Source organism: Salvia splendens, chromosome 9 (assembly GCF_004379255.2).
Source record: "Salvia splendens isolate huo1 chromosome 9, SspV2, whole genome shotgun sequence".
Taxonomy (NCBI): Eukaryota; Viridiplantae; Streptophyta; class Magnoliopsida; order Lamiales; family Lamiaceae; genus Salvia; species Salvia splendens.
This window is the reverse complement of record NC_056040.1, coordinates 15,493,108-15,505,242: the sequence shown is the minus strand read 5'-3', so window position 1 is coordinate 15,505,242 and position 12,135 is coordinate 15,493,108. Positions and strand designations below refer to the sequence as shown.

Below are 12,135 nucleotides of genomic sequence, written 5' to 3'. Positions count from 1 at the left end.
ATTACTACTTAAACCCTATCTTTACTATCAATGCAGTAGAATATTCCAATCCCATTGAAGGGTTTTATCAATTTCCAATAAAAGCATGTAGTAAACCGATGAATAAAATTAACAATGTATGTACTCATCTTGGGTCTACTAGTTCCATTGACACACTTAAGAAACTCAAAATTTCCAACAAAAGAAAGTTTAGTTATCTTAGTATGTAAGGAGCTTATTCCAACATTCAAGCTAAAATCCATAAGAGAAACGACATGTTTATCAATGCTTGGATTTCTCATGAAGGGGTCAACAGATGATGCAAAGATGGACTTAACATTCAAATATTCAAGCTCTTGATGCCACAAATCACCAATGACAAAGCTATCATCACAAGTCGAATTTGCAAAATCAATCTTATTCACTTGCGTCACTCTTGAATTTATAAAATCATGCTTTAAGTACAAGGTAGGCTCAACATGGTTCAAATCAATTTTCCAAAGCAAATTATTGTCCAACACATCAATCTTATCTAAGCACTTCAAAGAAACATCACAAGGAAGCAAGAATGGTGTACTTGAACCTTGGGCAATGAGTGATTCATCTTGACATTGTTTCCATGAGCTTATTACCGGTAAGAAGTTATTCGGTGCCTCCTCAACTCAGGGTTCACTTTTAAAACCTTCCAATTTCTGCATCACTAGGTCACCAAAGGTGAAAGACAAGTCGAAATAGTTAGTGAAATAAGTGTCTCTCTTCTCACCAAGGGGAAAAATGATAGGGTGATTTAGAGCCCTCCCATGAGTGATCTTAGAATCTAACAAGCAACCTTTTTTTTTCTCACATGCTTGTGGTTTTTCTCTCTTGAAAGTGTTGATTTGCACTCACCCCCACCACTCTCTCTTGGCTTTTACGTCTCACATTTTTGTCTTTTCTCACACTCTATTGGCTTTTGAAGCATGCTCTCACTCTCTAGCTTTTCATCTTCCTCTCGATTCTCTCTCAAGTGCTTGTTTCCATTAGCAACCTCATGTAGCTTTGGTTCGGTGTTCAAGATTTGAAGGGCATTCAATGGCTCACATTCGTTCTTGGCTTCCACTATGCTAGACACGCCATCATTGAAAGTTGGGCGTGCGTCTTTTTCATCCTCACATTTCTCTTCATCATCATTGGCAACAAAATCCACCCTATGTTTGACACGCTCTTTAACAATGCGGTTAACATTGTCACACTCACTTTGAATCAAGCTCTTTGAAGGAGGGAAATTGGATGACAACCACGACGAAACCTTCGTTTGATAGCTAGAATGAGATAGGTCCATCTTATTTGGGGAAATGCTCCTTTGGCTCGTGTCACCACCACCATGTCGGGAGTTAGAGCACTTCCAACTTGAGGTAGTGTTTCTTGGATGAACTTGCTTGTTTAAAGCGACACTATCTTTAAGCATGGTAGAGGTACTAGCTTGCATTGTGGACACACGTGTATATATCTTGCCCACCTTATTTATCAAGGTGGTCAACATCTCCTCAATTGTGGACTCGGCATACGAACCCATATCGATGTACCTACAAAACAAAATGTACAAAACTAGGGACAAGTCCCCTTTGTTAGTAATACAAATAACACACACAACCAAGAATGAAGAATTTAGTGAGGAGCTCACTTCCCATAATATAAAATCCTCTTTCCCCAAAACTCACATCCCAATGTCACTCGGAAGGCTTAGAAATTTTGGTGGCTAGGATACTCTCCCTCACTTGCTCTCAACGATGATAATCCACAAGGGAAGCACAAATTACAAACAAGATATGCAACTAGACAAGCAATTACTAGTTCTAGAAGCCAAAAGATAAGTGAAAGTAAGGTGCTAGGCCAAAGTGACAAAACAACACACTTTGTGTGCACAAATTCACTCAACAACAATAGACCCAGCAATTGATGTAATTTTGGTCTACAACTTTTCGACAATAATATTGACATACCCAAGAACACATATATCAATTTATAAATAAAGCCCATGGATAGAACTTGAGATATCTCTTTTTTTTGACAATTTTCTAACACTTTCACCATTTGAGGATTTTTTTTGTTTGTTTGTTTTTTCTTACAAGAACAAGAACCAATGGCTCTTGATACCAAATAATATGAATCTTAGGGATTCAAGACACATATATTTGCCTCGGACTTGATCTTGTAAATTCTTCAACAAACAAATTCAACAAGAAATGAAACAATAAAAATGGTGGAAAAAGAAGAGGATGAAGGTGTTATGATTTAGATAGATGCTTGGAACCTATGAGCCTTCTACAAAACAATGAAGACAACCCAAAGCAACTTTCACCAAAGCAAAAATCTAATGGCTCCACAAAACTAGCAACACAAGAACTAGAATTGCATACCTTAACATTTAATCTAAGCCCGACAATAGATTAAGTGCAACCACAAGACATTTTGATAAATCTTCAAAGATGAAGAAGGATGCTCAATGTTGAGACTTTGTTTGATTACAAATGAGTTCAAAGCTGCCAAGAACAAACCTTAGTGTAGTATTTATACTAGAAGTGAAAAATGAGCAAAATAAAATAATTCTTGGTCAAAAAGTCACATTCCGGATAAAACACCCAACCGGGTGTTTCCCACGGCTCATTTCACCCACCCGCGTGAAGTTTCTGGACAAAAATTGACCTCTCGGCAAAAACGCCCGACCGGGTGTTTTCGGGTTGGCAAAACACCTGCCGCGTGTTTCTTTCTACATTGCACGTTTTTCTTAAAACGATCATAACTTCCTCATCCGGGCTCCGATTGAGGCATGCAAGATACTCACGCGAAGCTCTTTCGACGATGAAGACAATGGTGGTCTGATGAGAGCATTTGGACTTTATCTTCGTAGTGAAATTCCATATTGAATCAAACCTCCGAATTCAGCTTGGCTCCTTGTCATGTCTCCACCCTATTCTCGGACCCCAATCAACCCATGGCCCTCGATATCGTTGTATTCTATGATTGTGAATATCCGGATTCACATCATTCTTCCATATCCTTTAACCCCCCCAATTCTCTCCCCAAGTGCTTTGGCACCAGTAGAAATTTACATCATTCTCGTTAGTGTCATACCTAGTAAAAACAATTGTATGGTAGCAGTATTTGTCAAAACTAGGAAGGCAGATAGTTCCGTCCCAAATATCATCCTAAACGTTTAACAAAATTAGAAAAACTTACATATAAAATATAAACATGTAGTACTACAATATATATAGAATGGGCCAAACCCTTACTTTAGGCCCCTAAAGCCCCTAATAGTTAAGGCGCATAATTGTACTTAATATGATATGCCAAACCCTTACTCTAGGCCCCACATAGATGAATTTTTTAGTGGAGGTAGAAGTTGTTGTTGCCTACATATTAGTCTAACATTTACTGTTCATCCATAGAAGTAGGAAGGATTATGTACGGATGTACCTTAAGAGACTCGATATCTTTACTAAACAAAATACCCCAACAATTGGGCCATTAACTAGAGTTTCCAGTAACTTCGACTCATTCACAGGAACAACCATGTGGGGATCTACTCTGACCCCATTCCATTCCTTAAGGGAGTAAAATATGTATGATAAGAATATAGACAAATAGGGATAACAAAAAAAATTGGTTATTTAAATTATTTATACCTTTTTCTTGCTACCAACTAGTGACTTCCACTTATTATCTTTTTCTTTTTGTTCACCGTCACCTGTCTTCTGCCTATACTCTCTTTCTAGTTGAATTCCATTCTTTTCAACCAACTTAAACGATACCGAAGTTGGGTTCGTGTAAAACCACTTTTCATCCAAATTTGTTCTTATAACCCCTTGGATTCTTTTCACAGCAATCAGCGGCTCTTGCGTGGAGAGTTTACATCTGTCTCCATAAGTAAGATGTGTCCACGCTTCAATCACACTTATGGTTCCCAATGCCCATCAAATGCCTGGATGAAAAGAAAAAAAAGATTAAGACAATAAATACATATATTATACATATTAAATAAATTGTAATACCTCCTACCTAGGGCTGGGTCGATACGGTATATTGTACCAAAAATATCGATATGAAAGAATTTCATATCGTTACCGTATCGAAAGTTTCGGTATACCAAAATTTTGGTATGGATAATATCTATACCGTTACCGTATTGAAATTTCGGTATATTGTACCGAACTTTGGTATATCGTTCTGAACGGTATATCGAAATTAAATGGATATCTATTTATGATTTTAGGGTTTCCAATAATTTTTTTAATAAATAAATAAATAAATTAAATGGATATTTATTTATGATTTTAAACTTTTAATCTTAAAAAAAATAAATTATACTATTATTATTATAATTAGTATAAACGGTATGTATCGATAATTCAATACGTATTGATTTTCGATATATTTCAGTATACCGATAATATCGACTATATCATATATTCGATATAAAACGGTAAACCGCGGTATAAGAAATTTTATATCGTTATCATATCGAAAAATTACGATACAATATTGTATCGTCTCGAAAATTTTGGTGTACTTAAAATTCGATATTTTTCGATACGATACGATCGATATACCATTTTTCGGTATATTTACCTACCCCTACCCCTACCCGATTATCCGTCGGCCGACTAGGTGATGCCACGAAAGAGACGTCATCAAGTATGCAATTTAAAAATTCATTTTATAATCTAAATATTTAAATTAAGTAAAGGCCAAAACTGGTCCTGAACATATGCTCATTTTATGATTTCTATTTCCAAACCTTTCCATTCTACATTTCTTATTTCGCCGAGCCTTTTTCGTATCATTTGTGAACCTTTGGATATAACTACCTTATAGTATTATAACACATATTAGTTTATAGAGAAAGGATAGTACTACAAGCTAAACTTAACTATAACACATTAATTTATAGAGAAGGGATAGTACTACAAGCTAAACTTAACTATAACACATATTGATTTATAGAGAAAGGATAGTACTACATAGTATATAAAATATGTCAATATAATACATGTAGAATGTCAATATAAGCAATGTGTTAACATTCTTAAAACATTGTATTGACATTCTCAAAACATTGTATTGATATTTTCGAAACACTATATTGACATTTTCATCCAAAACCCTAATTTTGTAGTTTTTTTTATCTTTTTCGATTTAATTAATAAAAATGAAAATTACACGTTGCAAATTTTAGACCATAAGATTTCTAAAATCATATGATCTTAAATTAGTTATAGTTAACAATTAAATGATGAGTCAGCAATTAATCACTCCCCTTTACACTAATACCGTAGGAAGTAGTAGTACAAGTTTATATACTCCGTAATATATTAAGATAAAGAGTCTCAAAGTAAGATTACGACTCTTTACTATAATACTAGTACTTACTTATTTTACGGTTGTTCGCTTTATTTTTTAACTATTTTTTATGACTGATTACGGAATTAATTTACACTAGTCATCATAATTTGATAGACATCATTGACTCATTGTGTTTTTAGATAACTACTCCCTCCGTTCCGTAAAAGACATCACACTTCTGGGACGGCACAAGATTTTAGCAGGATTTATTTTGTGTGTTAAATAGGGAGAGAAAATATAATATTTATATTAATGTGAAAGAGAACTTTTTCTAAAAATAGAAATGTGACATCTTTTATGGGATAAACTAAAAAGGAAAGTGTGGCATCTATTATGGAACGAATGGAGTACTACTAAAACAATAGTATTATTTGAATCGAATTGCAAATTAAGGAATTTCATGGAAATTTAATTTTTTGTTGGAAGAGAAGATGAAGTATTAGGGCATCCACAGTGGGGCGGATGATAGTCCGTCCGATGCCTCGGGCGGACTATCGTCCGCCACTGTAGCCATACGGACGATGGAACATCCATCGTCCGCGCCCTATGCTTCGTCCGCGGACGATTGGGCTTCGACCTGGCATCATCCGCGGTATCGTCCGCCCCACTGCGGGTCACACGGACGATATCGCGGACAATGCACAGCGTTTTCCTTTTTTTTAATTCTTCAAAATTTATTATATATATACACCCCAACTTCACTCTTCCATTCACTCCACTCTTCCATTCTCACTCTTCCATACATTAAAAATTAATCCCGGTCATTACCCAAGTCCGAATAGTCCGATGTTCAATGGTGGTGCACGGTGGCCGGGTAGAGACCCTGATGAATACCGGCTCTTTGATTCCAACACCCAGTACGATCCCGATTTCAGTACGGATTCATACGGGCTGTCAGACATGGATCCGTCTCCCACCCGCGCCCACGCCCCACCCCGCCGTGCCGTTGCCGCCTCGGGCTCCGCCACCAAGAAGAAGCGGAACAGGCAAAGGGCAGTTGCTGCCTCCGGAGAAGAATGAAGAGTTCGCCCCAGGGAGGATGAACTACAACCCGGATGAAACCATCGTCTTGGTTAGTTGTTGGATTGATATTTCGGAGGACCCGATGTTTGCCAACAACCAAAAGCAAATCGCGTACTGGGAGCGCATCGATGATCGCTACAACGAGGTTAAGCCGACGGCCGCCTACAAGCGTCTTAGGGAGCAGCTCCGCAAGCACTATGATCAGGTAAAGAAGGAAGTCAATTTAATCTCGGCGGAGTACGAGAAGTGCTTGAGGGAGCAGGGCAACGGAGAGAGTTTGACTGATGTGCGCGATAAAGCGCTTGCGTCGTACATTTCATTGTACGGCGATTTGAAGCATTACAACTCTTGGCTCCTCTTGAAGGATAAGCAGAAGTTCCAAGGAGGGATTATGCCCCTATCGGCTGCGGAGAAGAGGACGAAGAACACCGCCGTCTGTGATTATACGAGCAGCGACAGCGGCGCACCTCCGATGGACCTCAACCAGCCGATGTACGAGGATGAGAGTTCCGACACACCGATGTCCTCCCGACGTCCCATTGGCGTCAAGGCTGTCAAGAACAAGGGCAAGGCGAAGGCGACATCCTCACAGGCCGCGGCCCCGGACCCGACCCCGACTTTGGCTGTGGGACATGCCTACATGGAGTTGGTGGTGGCCGCCAATCGGAGGACGTTGTTGGACACGCACCACGCCCTCATGCAGTGCGAGGACCCGGGCAAAGCCGAATACCTCAAGTGGATGATCGATGATTTGCGCCGCAAGCTGGGAATGAAAGATTAGTAATGTAGGATTTAGTGAACTTATTTTTTATTTCTAACTCTTGTAATTTTTTTACTTAGTAATGTAGGATTTGCCTTTAATCGTAGTGTTTTTTTTATAATTTTGCATGACATATTTGAAAACATAAAAAAATAATTAACAAAATAGTAGTGAAAACTATATGGCGGACTTTAGGACATCCCACTGCAGGTGAAAGGGTAAGAGGATAGAATGTTGATATAGCGGAGCATAGGGCGCCCTATAGGGTGGACTTTAGGGCATCAATAACGCTAGGGGCCAGGCCGCAAAAAGCGAGTCCCGGCTCGGGCATTGCGTTGGACAAGCAGAAGTTGCGGCCTGGGCCGGTCCCGGGGTCCGGCCCGGGCTAGCGTTGGAGGGTTCGGGACGGGCCGCAAACCCCCAAAATTTATTTATTTTTTCTTTTTTTACCCATTTATACCCGGGCTAGCGTTGGAGGGTTCGGGACATTCTTCCACCAATTTCTCAATTTCTATCCTCTAAATAATTTCAATATTTTTTCTAGGACTTGTAATTTTTATTTTTTAGGGCTTAATAAATTTTTTTTTCTAGGATTTGTAATTTTCTTTTTCGATTGAACAATAAATTTTTCCGGTTTGAATTATTCAACGTATTGCATTTACGAGTAAAATAGGTTGGAGTTGTGAATAGTGTCATTTATTAGTTGCGGCCAGGGTTGGACCTGCATGGTTAGAGCAGTTGGAGTCTGGGCCGCAACTATAGGGGAATGATGACATGGAGGGGACTTGAGCCTCAAATGGGGGGATGGGTTAATGATGCTCTTAAGGTGTCCCGCGGTGGATGCTCTTGTGAATTAAAAAATATATTGTAATAGTTTACTCGGACAATGAAAACATACCTGTAATTTTACACCTTCAAAAAATATTTCTTGCTGAAAAAGGCAAATCTGCAATCCTTCCATCAAAACCCTTGCAGTCGTCGTCACTCTTTTCATCAGTAATGCCGCAGTAAAATACTTAATCAGCCAGCTACTAATCTCCCCCATTTTCGATTGGTTCATTGTCGTTTGAACTCGTGTAATTGTTAGGAAGAAAAATCCATGGCTTCCTGCATTCGTATGATTCAATCTGGAATCCGATTGTCGAAATTTCGAGGCATTAATTCTGTTTCAATGATGATTTCTACAGTCTCCTATCGCACATTTTCGTCGAATTCGCCCAATCAAAGCCCTATATATCTCTTTGACACTCTTGCATTGGTAACTCTCTCTCTCTCTCACACACACACACACACATTTTATTGAATTATTATTTAAACCGATTAGAATTGACCTGAGGTTTGGAGAGGTAAAACTGAACTTTGAAAATCACTCGGATCCTTTGTATATTAATAACTTTGATCCTATTTTTAATATGCAAAATAACTTGCTCGTATGTATTTGCTCTGCTCTGACTCTGTGTGCTAATGTATGTCGTCAAACGTATTGTTTTACTCTGCTGCCAAAACGTACACACTAGTGTTTATTTTGCTCTATTTTCATTTCTGCATAATGTGTTTTTGGTGCTAAGATTTAAAGTAAGGGTTACTATATCCAATTACCACTGTTCTTTAGGGATAAAAGCTATTTAAATCATGAAGTTTGTCAAATTCAGGCCAGTCTCATCAGGATTGAAGATGAAATATTAAATCACGAAGTTTATTTGTTGTCAATTGTGTGTGTAAAAAGCTCAAAACGACGTTGTTTCATTAAAGAAATGAAAAATACTACTCCCTCCGTCCCCTAATAGGAGTCGTTGTTTGACCGGACACAAGTTTTAAGAAATGTAAAGAAAAGTTGGTTGAAAAAGTTAATGGAATGTGGGACCCACTTTTTTATATTAATTTTATAATAAAATGTGAGTGGAGTGAGTTAGTGGAATGTGGGACCTACTACCATTTATGGTAAAAATGAAGAGTGACTCTTAATGGGGGATGACCCAAAAAGGAAATTAGCGACTCTTATTCGGGGACGGAGGGAGTATATATTTTGGTGAAACTATGCTCGTTTTGAATTTACTAAAAGAAACTGATTATACACAGATTAGACAATTGAGAAAAAATTGAAAGTTTGTGATTTAATAGTTTGTTTTCAAACCTTGAGTGATTTGAATAGCTATAATCTCTATTCTTTATAATACAGAGTATAATTATATGTTGACTGATCTTGAGTTAATTGAAGATATGTTATAAAAGAGAATTTCTAATACCTTTGCACGTTGGCTTTTGTAGGAACTTTGTATCATTAGCACATTATGGTTATTTCTTGATATCTTTGTATGTACGATTTGATACACACTCTCTCTTCCCTCTAACGGTGGGCAGATTAGGAGCTTAGAAGCACAAGGCATCCATACAAAGCAGGCAGAGGCTATAACATCTCAAATGACTTTAGTTCTTAATGTCAGCATGGAATACATATTGCAAAACGTTGCCTCAAAATCTGAGATGCAGAAAGTAAGATTTTACAGTGCTTTGAAACATATGGTATAGCATAAATTTGTGATTTGAGTTGAATTTGTTTTTGTAGGTTGTGATGGCAACTGAAGCAAATCTTGTAAAGTTAAAGTCTGAAGTGCAAAGTTACATGGTAATAAACTGTTAATTGGCTTAGCACTAATCTAAGTATATTTTGCAATATTTATCTATCCTAGTAATATTTCGGCATGAAATTATAAGCAATGTGAAGAACTATTTAGTCATGCGATGCTCTACTTTATGTGACGCAGGACAACAATTCTTCGTCTTTGCAAGGTGAAGATGCGAAGATCCGAAACGATATTACCAAATTACATGGTGAACTAAGGTTCCTCTCTTATGAACTTTTGTGTGTGCTTATAGTTTCAGGCAAGTAAGTTGTATCTGATCAATGGCCACTCTTTTCAATTAGACATGAGATTGACAAAGTTACTTCTGCACAACGTTTGGATTTGAATCTTGAAAGGAGGTAAGAACTCCTAATTCCGCTTCTTGTGTACTTTAGCCTACCATCAAGAAGATAGTATAACTCGATATTTTTTTGTGTTTTGCGACATTTGATTTGATCACAAACAGGCGCGTCGATGGGGAGCTTAGTGATATGAGGGCTAGAACCACTGATATCTCCAACCAGCTCAATAATGTGAGGTTTTACTCCAATAGGGGTTGATTTCCAGAAACAACATAATGTTATTCCATGTTAAAAAAACAAAAATTACTCTTCTTTTACAATGTTGCAACTAACATGTTAATTTGTAGGCTGTGATGGCAAATGAAACAAATTTTGTGAAGTTGAAGTCTGAAGTGCAAAGTTCCCTTGTAAGAAAAACTGATTACTGCATTTTGCAGTTTTAAGAGCATAAAATAGTCAGAATATTTTTATATCGTTGATCTTATTGTTTTCCCATTGCTTTCTAATGCAGGATCAGAAGTTCTCCCCATTGCAAAGCAAGGGTGAAAAGCTTCAAAATGATATCGAGAAATTAAGTGGTGAACTAAAGTTTGTTTCTAATTCGATTCAACTCTGACTTTATTTTTTTAAGCTATTATTTCGCACAATGTTCGTTCAATTAATTCCCACTTTTTCCTAATAGGCATGAGATTGAAAAGATTACTGCAGCACAACGTTTGGATTTGAATCTTGAGAAAAGGTAAGAACCAATCTTTAATTGTTGCATCATTTCTATATATTCCTTTTCCCACATCATTTGTAATTTCTACTCATTACTGCAATATGATAACTTGTTTTAGAAAATGTTGTTAGATTGAGCTCATGACTTTTGAGTTATGAGATCGGCTATTCTTCAACTTTAAATCTATTTCGTCGCTGCGGACTTTTTCTTCGCTATAATTGACTACGTGGTGTATAAATTCAGGCGCATCGATGACAAGTTTTCGGATGTGAGGGCTGAAATTACTCATCTGACAAACAAGCTTACTGAAACGAGGGCTGAGCTCACCAATCTCTCCAGCAATTTCGACCGGAAACTTGAAATTGTAAGGATTTGTTTTAATTTTGTTCCAAAATATAATTATATGATATTGAACTTATTTAAAAAATAACATAATATTCACAATGGACTATTTTTTTGGTGACAGGCAACTCTTGCAATGAAGGCTGATCTAGCAACAAATAAGAGCGATATCACCAAATACTTTCTAGGGGCCATTTTCTCCTCATCTGCTTTTTGCATTGGAATATTATATCGTCTGTTTTCCAAACAATAAGGTACTGATCTATTATTGGAGTTTTTGTCTTTTTTGAAGCCTATTTTTAAATATAAATTAGTAATTTATTTTGAAATGTATTTTTGCAGGTGGCCGCTTTGGTTTACCGGAAAAGAGATTTTGACAGTAACTCATTTCCATAACTACAACCCAACCCATTTGAATAATCCTTTGTTAGAGAGTTTATTTTAGGTAGTCACTATGTTGTTTGTATTTTCTAATTTCACTAGAAATTACGTTCTCGTCCCACAATTCAGATTTCATCAATCCATGGAAAATTTGCCACAATTTTATTTTGGTTCATCCACAAAAAAACTGCGAGTTTAAAGAGTCACATTTATTCAATCCACACACTCACTGGCAATAGTATTTTTAAAAAATAGACGTCGTCTATAATGATTACTCTAAACAGTAAAAACTAAACTGTATCGTAATGATAACCACATGACATGCCTCATTCCAACTTTAAGCAACACCAATAATTATTTAATTTCTATCTCTGAAAAATCATTCGTTAATCTGTTGGCCACTTGATTTAATACTTGCTTCTCTGATCCATTTAATTTTGCCACTAAGAGCGTCCACTATGGTTAGGCGCGGCGGTAGCCGCGCGGCGCGGCGGTGGGGCGGCGGATTAAAGTGGAGAAGGTAGATAGCCGCGGGCTGGACGCGGCGAGGGGTGGGAGACGCGGCGGACGCGCGATCGCCGTGTGCGGGGCGATGTCGCGCCGAGGGGTGTATAGCCG

General features: G+C 37.6%; 1 protein-coding gene across 2 annotated transcripts; it reads left to right on the top strand.

The window, feature by feature from the left end:
- Positions 1–8,026: 8,026 nt before the first annotated feature.
- Positions 8,027–11,677, top strand: LOC121746752 (mitochondrial calcium uniporter regulator 1-like). Of its 2 annotated transcripts, none has more exons than XM_042140679.1 (12): positions 8,027–8,405; positions 9,509–9,640; positions 9,714–9,773; positions 9,913–9,989; positions 10,074–10,130; positions 10,238–10,304; positions 10,421–10,480; positions 10,585–10,661; positions 10,756–10,812; positions 11,038–11,158; positions 11,261–11,390; positions 11,479–11,677. In XM_042140679.1, the coding sequence occupies exons 1-11, from the start codon at positions 8,247–8,249 to the stop codon at positions 11,387–11,389; spliced, it is 996 nt and encodes a 331-aa protein (XP_041996613.1). In that variant the 5' UTR covers positions 8,027–8,246; the 3' UTR covers position 11,390; positions 11,479–11,677. The 2 variants fall into 2 exon arrangements, with proteins under 2 accessions (XP_041996613.1, XP_041996614.1); XM_042140680.1 differs by having other exon boundaries at positions 8,298–8,405; positions 9,416–9,640.
- The last annotated feature ends 458 nt before the right edge of the window (positions 11,678–12,135 follow it).

Bases quoted from the DNA above. Each gene is read 5' to 3' on its own strand.
- LOC121746752 (XM_042140679.1), top strand. From the start codon at position 8,247: ATGGCTTCCTGCATTCGTATGATTCAATCTGGAATCCGATTGTCGAAA. The intron at 9,774-9,912 runs GTAATAAACTGT...TATGTGACGCAG, and splicing joins CTGAAGTGCAAAGTTACATG to GACAACAATTCTTCGTCTTT. The intron at 11,159-11,260 runs GTAAGGATTTGT...TTTTGGTGACAG, and splicing joins TCGACCGGAAACTTGAAATT to GCAACTCTTGCAATGAAGGC.